This window comes from Nilaparvata lugens, chromosome 11 (genome assembly GCF_014356525.2).
Source record: "Nilaparvata lugens isolate BPH chromosome 11, ASM1435652v1, whole genome shotgun sequence".
Lineage (NCBI taxonomy): Eukaryota > Metazoa > Arthropoda > Insecta > Hemiptera > Delphacidae > Nilaparvata > Nilaparvata lugens.
In genome coordinates this window covers 14,931,162-14,952,013 of record NC_052514.1, presented here as the reverse complement: position 1 = coordinate 14,952,013, position 20,852 = coordinate 14,931,162, and the positions used below count along the sequence as shown (strand labels likewise).

General features: G+C 34.4%; 1 protein-coding gene across 2 annotated transcripts in view; it reads left to right on the top strand.

The window, feature by feature from the left end:
* Positions 1 to 20,852, top strand: part of LOC111047475 (insulin receptor) — a 203,590-nt gene that overhangs the window by 90,341 nt on the left and 92,397 nt on the right. For both annotated transcript variants that reach the window (XM_039437651.1, XM_039437652.1), the window contains one exon: positions 7,259 to 7,937. In XM_039437651.1, coding sequence (XP_039293585.1) covers positions 7,466 to 7,937 — 472 coding nt within the window. In that variant the 5' untranslated portion in view covers positions 7,259 to 7,465. The remainder of the gene's footprint in view (positions 1 to 7,258; positions 7,938 to 20,852) is intronic.

Sequence of the window (20,852 nt, the reverse complement as noted above, 5' to 3'; positions counted from 1 at the left end):
TAATAAACCTTATTTATTCGGGAGAGGGATTGATAGTAAGGGAACAGTGAAATTTGGATGAATCAAATTAACTCTTCAAGTGATGCCCGAATAATTATGCCATGGAATTCAGTGTCATATGGTTTTCCAGTATCTGTACAGTATCTGTACAGCATGTTGTACCAAGCACCAAAGCTAGCTGAACGTTGAGTGAGTTCGCACCAAAGGAAGACTTTCTGAACCCTCTCTAACGATGCAACTCCTAGTCCTAGTTCTTCTAGAATCTAGAACTGGAGTAATCTGTGGTGCCTGATTTGTCGATTGTGCAACAGAGCAAACTTCACCCATCAAACTTTGATTCACTTCAAGACTCAGGGACTATGATCGATCTTCGCCAAGTAATAATCGTAGTTATTTGTTGCGAAGTTTGACTAGCAACCTAGTTATCACTAGGTGACTTTCAAAATGTCACAATGTCATTAGATCTGCGGTGGTGGAATGCCTTTTGATCGTATGTGCAACTTTAGTTGATTGATTTACTCACACGAGTTCGTTGAATAAGGAAGTAGAAGGAAACATATGATCTTGAACTTGTGATGAAGTTCTGTGTTTGACAAAGTTGTTGAAAGAGGTGTTGGAGCATGTTCAAGTAGGGAAAGTTCCAAGATTATAATGTGTTTATAATTTATGGATAATGTGGATATTATGTTTCAAATTCCAACTTGAATGTAAATTGTTTAAAGAATTTTTTTTGCTTCTCAGATTTAGAATTTCGAGTCATTCTTCCAAAGATTCAGTGTTGGTTTATTTTTCAGGAACTAAGTTGACAATACATCTATCTCATCTCTGCTCTATTTTTTTAGCTGGCTCTTTAAAGAGAAACTCTCACACACCCTCTACTGCTCCTCTCCTTGCTGCCTCGAAAGTTTAATATATGAGGGAGTTCTCGTGAGTGTGAGTAGAGTACCGTTCATAAAAGCGTGTTGTATGAGAAATGTTCTTACTCACATTTTTTCCAGCTTGTGGAGTCTCTTATTGTCTCTTGACTGAAGTTTCTTATTGCTGGTTGGAAAATAATAATCCTGGTTTCTATCTCCTCTGCACCTCTGTTTTTCAACCATATGTCTAACTCATATAGCTCCAATATATCCAATTCAAACCTCTCAATGGGTCTTAGTTCACTTTCCTCCTACTCTGTCTGAATGATTTGTTAGTAATTCAAACTTGTACAATCAGGAACACAGAACACTACAGTTTTAATGAATACAATTAATCTGCGAGCGTAAGTAAACAGTTCAGTATTTTTCTGAGCATCTTCATCGTTCTTTGATATAGTAATAACTCTAGACAAAGAGTCGTTTGTGACTACAGTTTTCCTTTTCATCATAATGCTATCTCTTAAGGAGGAATCTCTTATTCTGGAGGAATAGAAGTAGGTTACGAAAACATCAGGAATCAATAGAATGAATAGAGAATTCAAAAAATTTCAATGCAACAATATTCTCTAATATTATTTCTTTCTATTTATAGACGGATGAAAATAAATAATCATTCATCACAGTAATGTGACGACAACAGAACAGCTTGAACTATTATTGAAATGCTAATAACAGTTCTGACACTGACAGTTTCAGGCTGTTGAATATATTATTTTTCAGGTGCATTGCGAATTCGGTGCTTGAGAATTGCAAATAGAAGCTGTATTCAAATGAGGAGTGCTTTTATGTTGCAGAATGCAGATGCAGGTAGATGCATTTGAAGGTAGACTAGTGGGTCAAGTTCAAGTTGTCAAGTTCATCTCATGCACATAAAGTTGACATCTCGAGGTCGTAACTGCATTCGATTTGCAAACCACTCAGAAGTCGGTTTACTGTCCAATGCAAAGATTCAAAATAGAGCGTCGCTTGCTTCAATCTCGTATTTAATTGATTTGTATGTTTAATCACGATATATGATCTCCAATCTAAGATTCAATTAACTGGATGGGCGCGAGATACTTCAATTATCAGAAAAACGCGTACTGTTGAAATGTGATCATTTGAGACACAAAATTAATAAATCGTCTAGATTTTGGCAGAACTTATTGCAAATTCAGTAATCATTTCTCATTTATTTCAAAGGGTTACTTAAAAGTTGAATTACATACAATTTCTACTACTTTTTTCATATTTTCTTTTAGACACGATTAGTTTCAGTCAATCACGCTATTATAAAGTGTCAAAATGAGAAATATCACTTAATCATGGCGTGATTGGCCAACACAAGTCGTGTCTGAATAAGGGAAACGGGTACTAGTAATTCTAAGTGAGTAATCACTGAGATAATTCTCAAATCAACTCAATTTCTTGAGCAGTTTTTTTTTCAAAATTAATTCTCGGAAAATTGAAAAAATAAAATGAATGTTTTCAACTGCCGAATCAATTAAAGTCGCTTGACGTACAATTATTCATCACTAAATATTATTAAGGCTCTCTGAATATTGGTTGAAAACTGAATGATTGGACGAAATGAGAAAACCTTTTGTAGAACTTTGGAGCAATTGGAGAAATTTCTCAAACTCTATTGAGAGTTTTTTATTTGTAAGGGTTGGATTTGATCGTGCTCAAACGGCTTTGGATATTCCACCATATTTCTTCTCTTGACATCTAATTACATCGTTTTTTTCAAGTCGTTCGCTATTTGTATTTACTCTTCAGTCTCTGATATTGATTAAACAAAAAGTAATAAAAAGAGAGTGTGCAATATAGGAAATTATGTTGAACTTTTCAATCCATTCTACACATTTTCTACGAAAATAATTATGTCTAGTACGATGCTGTGAATAGAGTTCATTGACCCTCATTGATATTGAAGTGCATAAATTGAAATATATCAAGTCAATCACATAGTTTCATCATTGGCACGAATCCAGTATGATCAACACTAGATCAGTATGATCAACCATCCATCAGGTTGCACTAGGATTCCATATAATTCTCATTCAAATTCGCCCCACTGGAAATTCCAATAATTTCTATCAACCAGTCTGCAATTTCTCATTGAAATTTACAATGTGCAAGGCTGGTTCGAATTTCACGCTCACTGCCGGTGATGAATTAGATGAATGGAGAAACCATAGCTTTTGTATTTCCGCATTTGGTGTCTCACTGACGTGAAGGCTAATAAATTGATCTCCTCAGTTGGCTTATTGATGTGTGATGCTTGATGTAATCCAATAAGCGTTACTTATGGCTTGGGGACGCATAGTAATCCACCTCCACGTGCTTGTGATCAATAACTGTGTTCTGAACACAGAGAATAGAACTCCTTTCTATTCTGATCTGCTAATAATGGTAGTGTAGCGTCTGGTAGTAAGATTAAGGGCCATTTGATGCATCATCTACGTTCAACCCCAATTATTCAGGTTCACTTAAAGATATGCCCGCATTTATTGAATTATGTTACAATATCGGGGCACCGAGCTTAGCTCGTCATTTATTTATTGATAAACAGAACACAATACTTCAAAATGATTGGGGAAGGACTAACAGGAATAGCTCAAAACTGTTTCTTCCACGAGTTTTGATTTATATATAGTTAAATTAAATTTGATTTATATACACTATAAATAGTTCAAAAAGTGGTTATGTTCCATACACTTGAATTCAGGTACAATTTTCAGTCCAAACATTTGAAAACAGAAAAGTTCTAATTCAGATTGTTGACAAACCAAATTGAATAACAAAATAACACTCACTAATCACTTAAAACTGTAATATAATGATTAACTCTAATTTAGAATGATATACCATGTCATGTCAACAAATCAGGTTATGTTGATCGAGTAGATTGAAATTACTAGATTAATATTTTTTCTTGTGAGATAAGCTGATTGATTGCAAATAGTTGCACAACTGAACATAACTCTCTCTCTCCCACATTTTCTGTTATTGACAGATGACGAAATTATCATCTATTTTTCAAATGATGAATAATCATTATCCTTTTCATGTCCTTCAGCGAGTTTTCCTTGGGATGAGTCCTAGTGCAATTGAATTTTTATATCATAAACCTACTTTGTTCCAAATTTCGTGAAAATCGTTAGAGCTTTTTTCTAGATCCGTTGCACAACATAACCAGATAACCACATAACCAAAATTGACCGAACGAAATGAGGTCTAAGATACAAGTCGACGGTTTGGCATTTCTCTTAATGTTTTAATGTTTATATATTTATATGTTGCGCATTTACGGCTTAACGCGGTAATAGATTTCCATGAAATTTGACAGGTATGCTCCTTTTTAATTGCGCGTCGACGAATATATAAGGTTTTTGGAAATTTTGCATTTCAAGGATAATATAAAAGGAAAAAGGAGCCTCCTTCATACGCCAATATTAGAGTAAAAATCTGGTGTGGCGCACTCACATAACTTTCCTTGCCGTTATGAAAATTGATCACCTGACGCTAGTGTTCCCGCGCATCTCAAGTCACTATTCAAAGATTTGAGCCAGCTGGTGACAGGGCAATAAGGCTGGAGACACACATGAGGTCTGCTATCTCTTCATAGTGAATGATTTAATAGAATCAACAATAATTTGCAATTGAATAATCACATTTTCTCGAATTTAAAGCTTATTTTCAATTTTAGGTGAAAATGTTACTGAACATTAATTGTAGAGATTTTCATGCTCAATCTACTCCACTTGATTTTTTTCGTTTCAATTGTATCTGAAGCCTGATAATTGGGATTCTATCTGCATTGATGGGGCGAAGCTCCTGAAATTTTTACAGACATGGGACTTGTGGCAGTTGATAGAGCTTATCGATGACTATTTTAGGTATGAATTTGATCAAAATCGTTGGAGCCGTTTTCGAGAAAATTGCAAAAAACCCTGTTTTTGACAATATTTTCGCCATTTTAGCCGCCATTTTGAATTGCATCAGATCGAAATTGTTCGTGTCGGATACTTATATCGTAAGGACCTTAAGTTCCAAATTTCAAGTCATTCCGTTATTTGGGAGATGAGATATCGTGTACACAGACGCACATACAATTTATAATACAGAATTTATTTACACTTCAAAAAATAAACACATCATCAATTACAAATATTTTCGAGCTCAAAATTTAAGTGATTTTATTCTATATTCTGTGAATAATTGAAGTTTGGTTTTTGTTTTAACGGAAGTTTCATTATCAATCTATCTAAATTTGAAATTCTTTGTTTTATTCTGATTCATAGTTTCAGATTGAAGATTTGGTGTTGAAATTGAAGTGAACATAACCTACATAATATTTGGACGATTTGTGACAAAATCAGGAAATTGAAGAAGTTTTGGGCAATAGCCTGTTTTTTCTTTTCCGACTATTGTATTGTTCGCTCTATCTAATAAATAAATAAATAAATACATACACTCATACACACACACACACAACACACACACACACACACACACACACACACACACACACACACCACACACACACACACACACACACACACACACACACAACACACACACACAACACACACACACACCACACACACACACACACACACACACACACACACACACACACACACAACACACACACCACACACACACCACACAACACACACACACACACACAACACACACACACCACACACACACACACACAACACCACACACACACCACACCACACACACAACACACACACACACCACACACACCACACACACACACACACACACACACACACCACACACACACACACACACACACAACACACACCACACACACAACACACACACACACACACAACACCACACACACACAACACACACACACACACATACACACACACATACAGACCAATACCCAAAAACCACTTTTTCGGACTCAGGGGACCTTGAAACGTATAGAAATTTAGAAATTGGGGTACCTTAATTTTTTTCGGAAAGCATTACCTATGGTAATAGGGCAAGGAAAGTAAAAATCAGACTATAGAATTATTCATCATAAATCAGCTGACAAGTGATTACACAGATGTGTGGAGAAGCCAGTCTATTACTGTATTTGTATAAGGTCTATAGTTTTAATCAAATACATTAAAGAGGTATGCATCTTTAAGCTGGGTTTACACCAAAGCTATTAACGAAATGGTTAAAACTTAATCCTTATAGATTCTATTAGATTGAACGGAAGTTGACGAACACATATGTTCATCATGTGTATGATAAGTTATGTTCAATCTAATATAATCTAAAAGGATTGAGTTATTAACATGTTTTTAATAAATTTGGTCTAATCGCAGCTTTAAGGTATTTGGTTTCAATATTTTGTTTTGCAGTCATGGTATTATTATGCATGCCCATCATTATCAATATTCTCACATTCGAAAAAACTAATTTAATAGGTGAATAAAGATGAAAAAATGAACTAAATAATGCTGAGAGATTATAATATTTTTTATTCTAAAAAATTAATTCTCATCAGATAGAAAGATCATCACGGAACTGGATGAATTATATCATATGGAATACAAATTTAAACGTGAACTGAGTTTGTCAACATTTAAAACAGTTGACATCTGGTACTTGTGGATGAGAATACTGCGTGAGGTCTACTGTTCACAGAACTACTAGTTATAACCATATCCAGAATTGCTCCTATTAATAAAATAGGATTGTAGGTTTTAACGGACAACTTATTAATCCCCGTTTGAACTGAGATGGTACATAATATGGGCCTAGTATGCAGAGCGTTAATTTTACTCTGCACTCGAAAATTTAGATAGACGTATTGCAAGTCGGAAGCTTTGTTTAATAAGAATATCACTGTGGAAATCTTCTGATATGTTATCAAAGTTTTAAAGACTGTGCAATATAATCAAGGAAATTTTTACAATATTGGAGATGTCTCCCAAAATTTAGATTCTCAAGCATGGGGAGATGATGAACTATTGAATTCATCCGCACGAAAATACTGTACATTCATGTATCAAATTCATCATTTCATGTGGAAATCGTTCCAATAGTCAACTAACCATGTTGATAATTTATTGGATAATCTCTCATATCAATTAGATAACCCACCATCAATGCACTCATATTATTTGTGTATGTTGGGCTTGATGGCTTATCAAAATTATGGTTTTTTCACATTGCGAAGTAACAATCTGTTGCCTTTCATTTCCTACCTCCGAAAATTCTTTCCAATGCTCTGTCTCAGTCGCCCAGACCAATATCTCACCAGTATTGATAAATTCTATCAACATTTCTCATGAATAATAGAATATTACGTTCTGTTACAGGTGGTATCGTATACAAACCAGCCAGCCCACAATGGAAATCAGACGTTTCGACAGCATGTAGACCAACCTCTTCCGTAGATAAAATGTGTTTTGTGTTACGTCACGTGATTGGCGACAGAGAAGAGAGTTCGCGTTACGTGTGTGACATGTGTCAAGCCAGCCACCGAACTGATATGTGACTTTCAAATCATTGTTCCATGGTCAACCATGTTCTGTAGAAGTCGTAAAAAATGGGGTCTACTGGCAGGCGTGAGACTAACGTCGGTCACTGTTATTTCCACTGTGATATTCATTCTGACCTGTTACGAAACGGTCAGCGGCAGAATATGCCCCAACACCGATGTGCGCAACAATATTTCGATCATGAGAACTAAACTGGAGAATTGTACGGTTATCGAAGGGTCTCTGCATGTGGTGCTGATTGAGAAGGCGTCCGAAAACAAATTCGAGAATGTTTCGTTTCCGCTGCTGCGTGAAGTGACGGGGTTTGTGCTGTTCTATCGAGTGAACTATCTGAGGAGCATCGGTCAGCTGTTCCCGAATCTGAGTGTCATCCGAGGCAACCATCTCTTCATGAACTTCGCGTTGGTCATCTACGAGATGCGGGATCTGCAGGAGGTTGGCCTCTACAACTTGAGGACAATCGTCAGAGGATCGGTCTGCATCTTCAAGAATACGAGTGAGTTTTCAGTCAATGCTTTTTAACTCATGCACTTATTTTATTTATTTATTTTTATACAATATCATCCTCAATGATTGGGAAAGGAACAACAGGCTTAAAGCCCAAAACTGTTCCTTTCCCAAATTTCGATAGAAATTGTCCAAAAATAGGTTATGTTTACACTTATGATTTTGGTCCAATTTTGAGTCCAAAATATATATAAACTAGGAATCTAGAATTTAGAAAAGTTTCAACCAAATTAAATAAGAAAACTCCACTGAATCATCATTGATAACTGAACGATACTTTATTAATAATTGAAATTCTTAAAACTTGAAAAGAAACTCAGACTTACTCCTGGAATATTACTTCACATCTTGTCTGAATTCAAATTATGTTGCAAATACATAATATTTGTTAGAAGTAATGATATTCTCGTGGTTTGATAGTACGTGCAGTATTGCTTATTGTTTTCATCAAGCTCTTTATATTACTTGAGAAGAGTATTTATTCATCGATAAGCCAATTAGAGTCATAGTAATATAAAGTAATGTCCGCCTCGATCACTTATTTGCAAAAGAATTAATATAACTCAAAGACAGAAACTAAAATTCTTGACTGAATATTCAACTCTCATCTATAACCTTCAAAACCTTTAAAATTCCTCAAAAATGTATCCCACTATTGGTTACAACCGCTAATGCTGCTGCTGCACTAGATTTACAAATTTACATTACCTGAAAAAATACTCGCATAAAAAATACCCTATGAATCATGATCAAGAGGAGAAACTTCATACACCGACATTTTATGGGATTAGGGGATTAGAAGACAATTCATATTTTCAAAGCGGCCTCCTCGAATAAAATTCAAAACTAATCAAGGATTATGTCAGTTTTAATTGAATAACGAATGAATTTGGAAGACTCTTGACCCACAACATATTATCTAGAAATCTCTCACTCTTTGTGAGCAAGCAATAAATTTAACTAACATAACCTAGTGCACTATGTAGGATTATGAGTATTTTTCCCAGCATGTATGACTCATTGCTCTGCATAGTACATCAAGCGTTGCACATACAATAGAATAGTGTACTAACTTTTTCACAACAAAATTTATTAAGATGTCTTGGAGTTTCTAGAGATTCTGGCATCCTATTCATATATGAAGATGTAAATTATAACTGCAACGCATTCTCAACTCTTGCATTATTGCCCGTTTTTATAATGTTGCGGCAAAAGCCGGGAGTTGTAAGCTGAGTTGCGTATTATCCCTCTTTATAATCTTACCGCATCCATTATTAATATCTTCCGAGATTCTGCACATACTTGCAAACTCATAAAAACCTGTAATGGTATCTTGGATAGATTGACTTTTTCTGAAAATCCCATTTGAATTATTCTGTTCAGTATGCTCTCTTGTAATATTATCTCTTTTGGTTATTGGGGGAACTTTATAACCGGAATATCACCCTTTATTCTTCTCATATCATACTTTATTTGCATCGTTATGTATACGACTACTGATCATATACCATCATAACCATAATAAAAGTTAGTTTTGTGAGACGTAATAAAATAATGATAATCTTCACATTATACATTATAATCTTTTCATTTCACTGAAGTCCTACCTATGGCACCTGGCTTAAAAAACTTACATAGGAAATAACATACAACTGAAAATTTCACTTCTCAAGACCAAAGAAGAAATTTTTTCCTCTCCAGATTTATTTTTGAAAGTATTGAATTTTGCTTAGGTTGAAGTCATTCATTGAAGGTTGATCTCTTGAGGATATTGACAGTAACGAGAAAAAGTTTTAACAGTGATTTTATGGGAATGAGATTTTTCCATACTGAAGTCCACGTTATGATGGCAGTGGAAAAAGATAGGAGAACAGTTTTTCCGATAGGTGATAGCTTATACCGATTCATTTGATCTAATATCACTCCTATTCAACTGTTCTTCACTTATGTGATTTTGTGTTGTTCACTCTTGTCCAACTTCTATTCTAGTTGATACTTTTAATAATATTTATTACAATTTTTAACGTTGAAATCGTAATATCGCACTCTCAAACCATTACCATGTGGATGAAAGTCTGCAAGGGAACACAATTTTCCATTTTTAATTTCGGTGCGAATTCAAGACAGCGATGAAAAATAATGTTATGTGAATTCCTAAGTATAGTACTTGAAAATTCTATCTATTCATGAAAATCTCTCTTGAAGAAAATTCTTTCTTGGACTGAATTTGCACTTCTATATAAAGTTTCCCACATTCGGATCCAGCATTTCAATCTAAGAAACTGTTCATGCTGTAACATTAGCATTTTAAAATTTAGCTTTTTTGCCATCTCTGCTTTATTGTATGGTATGAATTCCCAGAGGAAATCAACTCCAGATGTAATCATATTCCACTGAAAAAAGATTTTCCATTCAGCATATTTTTTTAGAATGTTTTCAACCAGGCTTCCAAAATTTCGAAACTTCAAGTGCTCTTCGCTAATATTTTTATCATCATTCCACAAATTTACATCAATCTATGATCTCTATGATTCATAGATAATATCGGGGCACCGAGCTTCGCTCGTTATTTCAATTTTTATTGATAAACAGAACCATAGCCTACTATAGATAGAGTAGGCTATCTAGCCATGACAGAACACAATTCTCTCAAATGATCGTGTTTATATTTTACAGCTGGCTTTACGTCAGCTTATGAATTTCGGGGGATGCGATTTTTTGATTTTCCACAGAATCACTCGCTCACTTTTTACTATCCACAAAGTCTCAGCTGTTCCAGCCAAGGATAAATTATCCTTTTAATGTCGTTCAGCGAGTTTTTCCAAGGATGAGACCTAGTGCTGTCGAATTTTTATATCATAAACCTACTATGTTCCAAATTTCGTGAGAATCGTTAGAGCCGTTTTCGAGATCCGTTGAACATAAATAACCAGATACTTATGAAAATATAAAAATAACCACATTTAAAGATATAAACTACATATCTACAGAAATTGCTCGATTAATATAATAGGATATCTTCAGCAATGCTAATTACAATTCTAATACACAATTCAAAGTGTGTTCCCATATTTATATTGAGAATTCCAAATTGTAAACAAATCAGTCGAAACTGGTAAATGAAGAAAAATTTCTTTTAAGGTCCTTGTTTTCTATATTGATTCGAAGGATCAATAGTCAGGGTTCGCTTGTTTTCTCTCAATTATTTTTGAAGATATCTGCATCTGCATGATAATATATGAATGAACCTCTATTACATTCATTGAAAACGTAATCCATTCATTCAGATATTTCATTCATTTCTTGTGCTGAATACAAATTTTCTCCTCAAACTGTTGAATTATTTGAAAAAATTATTCTCATAAAGTCTCACTTTGAATTCACTTGAATTTGCTCTCACCTCATTGAATAAACTCATGAATGGATCGAATGATGAAGGTTTAGCATGATGCAAACCCTCATCAAAAAACTAACGTATTATTGCTTTACTTCTATATAGCTCGTTAGTTTTCTCATGCACATTCAGAATGGCTCATTGCAGTGCAATTGCAGTTGAATTGTTGCATTTAATTAGATGCAGTCTGGGTTTTATAATAGGGGAGAGACTATCTAACTATGCCGAGCGTCTAAGAATAAGGTAGTCTGTGTCATATTTCTTCAAACCCCAACGGCTGGAATGTTATCACAGCAATATTTCGCAGCCATCTTGGTCCCGAGAGGTTCATTTCGCTTTATTACAATTTCAGATTAGGAAAATAGAGGAAATGTTTGGTCTCTCGTTGTCAACTTGGGGCATGAGACATCTTCTTGGTGGGAATGATAAGATGGCTTGATGCTTTGCAATAACTGAATCCCAACAGTGTTGAAACACATCATATCCACAAACATCATATCTTGTTTCTAGGAGTCAAGAATTCAGGAGTCATGCAGTACAAGTATGTCATCATTTTTAATTACCATGCTTATTACAAGTTACAATAACTTGGAGGAATGTCTCATAGACATCTACTAATAGTGGTAGTAACAGGCTTCATAGATGAAAAGTCGATTCCAGTCTTCCTTACCTCAAAAAACTAGAAATTTCACAGAGAAAATTTTCAAGATGAAAATAACACAGAGGTTGAAATCTGATAATCCTTTAGAAGTACTCTTTGAAAAATTTTACAACTGTAATGTGCGGATAATCTTTATTGATTTGTGTATAGATAGATAGATAAATGACTTTTATTTTCACTTAAAAATAAAAGTGATGTGGGTGAAATTGAGGCAATAAAAGCCCCCTCTTCCATTTAACCCACGATGATAAGTTTACATAGAAATGATAATATACATTACAATTTGAAATAAAATGATAATTAAAAATTATAAGGAAACAACTAAATAAATTCACTATATATAGTGTTCATGAATATTGGGTGGATTAACAGGCTTCAAAATCAATAAACATGAAACGAGATCAATAACCATGGAATTTTTAATTCATTGACAAAATGCACGAAGAGGATCTTGGTTGAGGGAAATAAAATTCGAAATAGTCGCTCAGAGATTGATCTCCAATCAACCGTTACAATTTTGTAATGAGATTCTCATCTACATCAACCATTTTGTATATCGGTGTTCGTCTAATCAACTACTGTATTACAATATTATTATTGGATCACTTTTTTTGTTATTGAATGGAATGACTAGTAGTCAAATCTCTTTAATAAATGAATTTATTCACTTACTGTGACAATGAGATCTTTCGACTGGTCCACTATCTTCATAGTTGTACTCATAAGATAATTGTGTGATTTAATAATAAGCAGTTCGTGATGGATAAAACCATTGAAGAATTCTATTATAAATAATTAGAATTTAACCCATCTCATCCATTTTATTCAACCGTCGCTCATTACTTGATCTCAAAACTCAAATATTCATTAAAAATCCTAAGGTGCGTACAGATATACGCGCCGCGAACATGAGCAATTCACTTTTAATCAGCTGATTATATCTGTATTTCTACAGAAACGGTAAGATACAGATAATTTTTTATAAAAAACTTTGCATCAGCTGATTAAAAGTGAATTGCTCATGTTCGCGGCGCGTATATCTGTACGCACCTCTAGATTCTACTCGAAAATCGCACTGCTCCAAGTCATATGATGAATTTCATATAAATTCTAGATCTGAAATGTACATTTGCTGCTTTGGAATAGAATGTAATAATGTGGGGTCAGTTCTTAGATACCAACTACGAACTCTATTCTTGAACACACTCTGCTTTGAATAATACTTCAACTCAAAAGAATGTTGCGAACAGGGAGGCATTTCAATTGTTATTCTGCTAGAAATTAATTCTTTCCAGAAATGCTCACTCACGTGGTGACTGCGTTTCTTGAGCGGATGTTCAAAGATTGTTAGGTGAATACGTAAGTACTTGAAACGCATACTAAGTATGCCATCCTAACATGTTACGGTTCCGTGACACTACCAGAATAAACAATAAGGCAAGTCAATGCAACATGAATAATATTATAATTGACGTTGCGATGGTAATGAGTTGCATTTATGCTCGCATTTTATTTGTCAAACCCCACTTTAGCAAATGGTTGCACCAAACGAAGCACTAAAGGGTTTACAGAGTCATTAAAATTATATGTCACTGTGTTAAAGTAGGCTGTTTATCATTGTTAATTCAATTCTAATGACAGTATCGTGCAACTCCACAATGTTTCACTACTTTTGAGTTTCGAGAGTTTCGAACCGGAAACTTAATAGACGTCTAGCCAGTCTGGCCTTTTCAAAATACAGCTTTTAGGTTTCAGTTACCAGTTTCAACGGAAACGGACACCGATGAAACTTATCCAAGTGGAAAATTGCATAATTATTACAATCAAAAGCCTACGAATTCCGTTTAGGTTGTGTAAGGTCAGGTACAGGTATTCTGTTTTGTTAGTGAATTTGCATAGTAGAATTGAATCATTTTTGTAAGGTTCAGTTGTCCAAAGAAGAAGGTTTGCCTTTGAAAAATCATTATTTAAAAAGAATGCTTTCCACATCTTTGAGAGGATAAATTGTACAATCATCACTGTTTTTTTTATAGGCCTCTCTGGTTCAAACAGAATATTACTGCCAATTAATTGATCGTTACAATTCGAGAATAACAGTTATAAAAACCAAATCAAAGGCATTCAAAGGAAAATATCCAATCAGAACCAAAATATAATTGAATGGAAAAGTAATAGAGCAAGTTAAAAATTCAACTTGGTAATGATGTAACATATGATACAGATATTGATGTGTACAATGAAATTTCGAAGTTCCAGAAAATACTTGGCACTATATATAGAAACCTCAATAATAAAACACGACAAGAAACGAGACTAAAGTTCTATATGATGATTTAGTAAAGTATTCTTATTAAATTTGGTTTTCAACTTTCCTAAATTCTAAATTCCTAGTTTATAAATATTTTGGACTCAAAATTGGACAAAAATTGTGAAATGTAAACATAACTAATTTTTGGACAATTTCTATCTAAATTTGGGAAAGGAACAGTTATGGGCTTTAAGCCTGTTGTTCCTTTCCCAATCATTCATAGTTGAGAATGATAGTGTATGTTTCAATCAATAAATAAATGAATAAACAATACTATTGTAGTTCGGACTCTTATGTATGGGAGTGAGAATTGGATTCACACACGGAGAATGGACAGTCGAAGAAATGAGGTTTCTAAGGAGTGTATTTGACTGCACTAGAGTTGATAGAATTAGAAATACTGATATAAGGCAGGTTTTATCGGTTGCTCCTCTGCATAAAAGAATTATACAAAATAGACGCAACTGGTGCAGTCATTTGGATAGAATGCCACCTGGAAGAATGCCCCTTGAAGTGCAAAACTATAGGCCTACTGGAAAAAGAGATGTAGGGAGGCCAAGAAAGAGATGGGTACCGGAACAGGTTAATTAATAAACCTAATCCTTGTAGTGAAGATGATGATGATAATTGATCGTTATGAATAGGTAGATAAATTGAAAATTTCATATTGATTTCAAGTTTCATTGGAAGACAGAACTATTATGGGAGAATAATATGCATCATGTCTGTCGACTGTCAATATTCAGTGACAATTCATTCAGGGATTTCATTTTTTGTAATGCAAAACATTTCAAACGTAGGAAAATGAAACAGTCTACTCATATTCTATATCGTATTTTTATCGTAGTTTATATCATAATTATGATTATTATCGTTTATATCGTAGTTTATATCATACTCGTATAACTGCTGAAATAAATGTTGAGTAGGAATTATACAGTTCAAAATGGTTATCATAGATCACGATCATTTCGAGTCTTACCAACATCTATCAATAAGAAGTTTTTGTTGGACGATGATATCAAGAATGAAAACTTTGTAATGTCACCGACTAATTCTTATTCATCTACGAATAAATGTAATTATAACTTTTCTGATTGGATTGAGTTTGAAAAGCTGTAAGTTGCAAAGCAATTTAACGGCTCTATCTATTCATCTGATATAGCATTTCTCTCGCTTAACCTTGAACTGAATGGATTTTCATCACTATATTTTCCCTTGATACAATCTCAGTCAAGTAGGCAAGTCATCTCCATCCCTTGAATCTTTATTTCAGATTCCCATTCTCCATTATTTATAGAGTTTTGCAGTATTCATTACTGGATCGAAAATCATAAACTTGTCCATATCAAAATCCTAACTCAACACTCAGTCTCTCCACTAACTTACTGAAAAACAACATGCCAAATCAGCTCAATATAGTTGTGCACTACTAAATGTACTCATTAAAATGAATATGGCGAGTGAGTTCAATCACATGACTGCTGTGATTGGAGTTTCACTTGATTTTCCAGTACATGATCAAAGTATTCAATAATGAGATATCGGACACATTACATGCTCATTATAAAATACTGCAGCCCCTCTCTCTCATCTCTCATTATTTCAAAGTTCTTGAAAAACTGTGTTCATTTTGAGTTATACTTGACAAATTGCAGGTTGTCTGAGCAACACTGATATATTTTCATAGGAAAGTATAAAATGTCGTGATAATTGGTAAATCAGTGATAAATTGGAGTATTTTTTACGTTGTTTTCAAAAACTAATTACTTTTTCAGGTAAAATGATTTGAGATTCAGCATTTCTATCGAATTAATTACTTTTTCCAGGTAACATGATTTGAGATTTAGAATTTCTATCGAATCATCACTTTTTCCACGTAACATGATTTGAGATTTAGAATTTCTGACGAAGAAATAACGTTGTGAGCTGACTAGCAGATGATGGCATAATATAATATGAGAATCCTCAAACAAAATCCTCATGACCATACTGTCCAAATCCGCTGAGCTTATCGGGAAAAGCAAACACAGCAGTTTTTCGAATCGCGATCTTGTGGATTGAATCAGGGATTTTATTATCTACTTCTTTCTATTTTCATATTGACTGTTCCATCAGAGTATAAAGTATGGAGGATTAGTCTTCCATACAATTTTTCTTCAGCTTTTGTAATGATCCTTTCTAAACGTTAAGCCTACTGGAAATCACCGATTTTGTTCATAAGAATGGATACGTCGTATTTGTTATTCACTGTGTAGTTTGTAATTCACTGAAGGAAAACTATTTTAATACTATCTCGTGTTTAGGAACAATATTTCTCAATACTATCATTCAAACTTCAAGGATTTATCTCTCTGTCCTCTCTTATTTGACTTCTTCAAATAATGAACCATTTCTCAACATCATTGTTGATTCAAATACACTATCATACTTTCTCTCTTCTCATGATTTATTTGTTTCTATTTTACTCCGCGTATCTACCTCATCACCATTATCCTTCAATTTTGTTTCTGATATTTTCCTAAGTTCTTCAGAAACATGTTTCCCACCGTGGGTTACTGTTTTATTCTACCTCCGTCGCTTTTCATTAAAACTTCATCGTCATTTTATGGACTCCACTATTCTGTAGCGACTTAATTTCCAACGTGTTCACGCAACGTGCCAGAGATCATCTCAGATAAGTTTGCCATTAAACAAATCAGTGCCATCAATGGATATTATGATAAGATAAAGCTTTCAAGTCACTTTCTGTCGCTCGGTCAGAAAATGGCACCATAAACATTACACTGTTGCATCTACTAATTATTGAGATACTTTGAAGCATTTATGAGCTATTTGCTTTTTATGGTACATTAATCTTGACGTACGTGAGATATTTATCAGATTATTGAATTCAACTCAATAGATTCTCAACACACTTGGTAAGTGATGTGGATGTCTAGTAGGTAGCCTTGCAGTAATAAACGTCAGATAAATCAGCCAATGGTCAGAAGAATGGTATCAGTGAGTGATTTAAAATGCAACGCAAGCGAAGGCTGAATTAATCAGCAGTTAACTGGATGGCCGAGACAGGTGATCAGAATTGCATGCCATGATTGTATGTGACCGACAATAAGTCCTGCAAGGAGAAAACGATACATACTTCAATAATCGATAAAGATACGTCCATCAAACGATAACGACAATACCGCCTATGCTAAGGATGCAACGATACAACGATAATCGATAATGATTCATCAATAAATCAGCAATATGTGCTCTCTTAAGTGGAATTCATCGTTCTTGAATCAGGTCTCCCGTTATAAATTCTGATGCATAAAAAACTAGCCGGAACCCAACTAGTAGAGTGACATTTATTGCCTCTACAACATGACAGTTGATTGCATTTGATTGGGTGCATTGGGACCTTATCGCTCTTCTTATTAGTTGTGATTTTTTATGATCTCTGTTCCCTCTCCTTATCAACCACCTCACTCTATTTCGTTTAGATTTCATACCTGACGAAGGAAAAAAGGCCAAATATACAATATTGTCCAACAATCTATTCATAATATCTATTCAACAATCATTGATTTTGTTTTCTCTCGAGCATAAAGTATCCTACTTATTTTCTGTTCACTCATTCACTGAGTATCTTTGACCTATTATCTCCCTCATACTGTCAGGAACTTTTTCCTAATGAAGATGAATTGTTCCCATTTCTTCAATATTTTATAGATTGACTTTGAATGAGTGTGTAATTGGAGAATGTTAAGTTGAAAATAACCCAGCTACATTTGGACTGTTGTATAATTCAGAATTGGAACCGTTTTGGGCGTATAAGCCTGTGGTACTTTTCTGTAAGTTGTGTAATTCTCATTGATTAAATGATTAAATGCAATAAGTGAATCATCAAAATGATAGGGAGAGAAAAAATAAGGTAACCTTGAGCTATTCCTCTCCCAAATTTAGATAAGATTACACATAGTACTAGATAGTTTGTCTTGTAGGCCTAGTTGTTCACTTCACGAATTATCAGTCCCTAATTATTTCAGACCCTAGATTTTTAAATTTAGATAAGCTTGGTTATCAACTTTTTATTTCACGTATTGTTCGTGAAGCTGATTTCCAAGTAGATAATCTGAGCATGATCCCATTCTTCAATGCGCAAACTTTACCCTTCATCTCTGTGTAACCATTTATATTATAGAAAATAAAATATGATGTTTATCTGTATAGATAACCGCAGCTCTTGAGGTATTCAATATCAATCCCCAAAGCATGAACTTGCTTCTTGCAGAACGTTTCAATTGTTTCACCGACTCAATGGTTTATCAGAGATTGACAATGGTGTAATAACCGAAACCGGTCTTTCTAAGTATCAATAAATCTGTGGTTTTTGACAATTTCTTAATCTTTTTCATTCAATAGTTTAACCGATTTCTCAATGTGGAAATATGACAGTCTCAATACAATCGCAGTTTGATTGAATTTGTCTCTCACATCTATTTTCTTATTCTCCTCCTTCTCAGTTTTATTTTTATTGTTAATTTTCTCTCTTCCACTTCCCATTTCTGCTCTGTTTCATCTTTCATTGATTTATTACTAGTTGACCTGAACAATTCTCTTTTCCCACATACTGGCAGGATGGATCTCTACATACTTTTCTATACTAGTTATAGTGTTCGGGACAGGTTCAGTGGAAATATCCTTCCCATGTGTTCTGATGAGACTGTTCCATCTTAGCCCAGGAACAGGCTTAATGCTGGATTCCTACTTATCAGTGTCCGATAAATGAAGAATATTATTCCATGAGTTCTAATGTAACATAATCGCTCGACTAGGCTGAGTGGGACAAGTCTTATTAAAACTGATAGAAATTATATTTTCACTGCATCGGTCAATGACTCTAAAATTGGAATCTGGGGTCCAACTTCATTCTCATCTTCATCAACACTGACCACCATCAACGTTGATACATTGAACCACTGAGAAAGAACTGCAAGTGCGTCACATAATATTCTGTCTAGACCTATTTGATAGTTGACTGCCTTCTGTCGTGACATGATGTGTCAACAAACCTTGGGGTTTTAGGAGATGGGGTTCTATATTGAGAGGAGGATGCCACTAAATCACGTGACAAATGATGTAGTAGTAGACTAGGTGCACCACTTGAACAAAGTAGTAAGTAATCAGCCTGCAGTTGAGAGCCGAGCCAATAATTGAGTGACGTCTCCAGCTAAGGGTGCAAAGTACTCTGCTCACTTAAACAAATGGATCTCTTGCCTTGCATCCACCACCACTACAATGCCAATGAACTGCGGTAGAATCGACTCAATCCAAATGGTGCTGGTGACCTTTGAATTTTATATAATTTAATCGATGTTCCCTTGCTCTTGAAGATGTAATTCGGTTGGGGAGTTGACCTACGTGGTTCAATAATTGAGGTTTGATTCAATTGGTTTCAAATGTACAACCCTATCATCATAGATTCACCAATGTATGTTCTATCATAATAGATTTCTTATAATTTATTGTTCAAAGCTTGGTTCCAAAGGTTGCATGTTAATGGAAGGATGGATTTGCAGGTTACCAGATCAATGTGAAGCCAAACTTATCTCAATGCACATTGTAGATTTTCCCAAAGAAAATTCTCATTTCCAACTTCAGTGAATTACTTGGCTCCTATATAGTTTAAAATATAGTTCAAAAGGTGACAGTTCCACAACAAAAAGTATGGTGTTAAAAACAAATTTCAGTTTCATCGAATGACAATTCCTCTTGATAGTCAGAGATAACTCTGAAAAACAAGTTGAATACTAGATATATGATAGATACGGATATTTTAATAAAAAGGTAACGTTTTTCAATCAAGCTGTCAGTCCCCACCGTTTATATACAAGTAATCTCTATAACAAGTAGTTGACTGTACTTGCACGCAGGTTATTACGATAAGACGTTTGTGCAATAGAATCTCGAGTTTACTATCTCTTTCTGAAATCTTTGAACGTTTGGTTTCGGATTCACAGCATGAGAACCATTTAAATCATCTGACAAGCTGTTCTGATGGACCTGTCTAATCTTGAGAGCTTCTGCAGAAATGAACAAGTAGTATGAAATAAAATTACTATTAGGACTCGAATCACGTCATAGATCTTACCCGCAAGTAGAATTGAGAGAGTAGTGTTTTTTGAAGTTTCTGTATCTCAACTATGATATTTTGTTGTCAAGATTTAGATGAGAAATAACCGTATATATGATTTTCCTTATATGGTTGCTCGAGAATTCTAAGCGTAGTTTTTGCTTCATAATGGTATGAAATGAAATAGCTTTTATCGTCGGGAATGTGCAATATGAAGTCGGCTAGTCATTTCAAGAAGTCGATTTTTCATTTCTCATACCAGAACTCTCGAATCCAATATCAGTTTCCCTGTTGACAGAGAACTATTCTTTCTCAGTATCCAATAATCTTAATCTATCACACTGTTGCATTTGGTCTCTCTCGTTTCTTCAACATTTTCATATGACAGTAAAGTATTTTGATTCATTTCTTATTCCACTT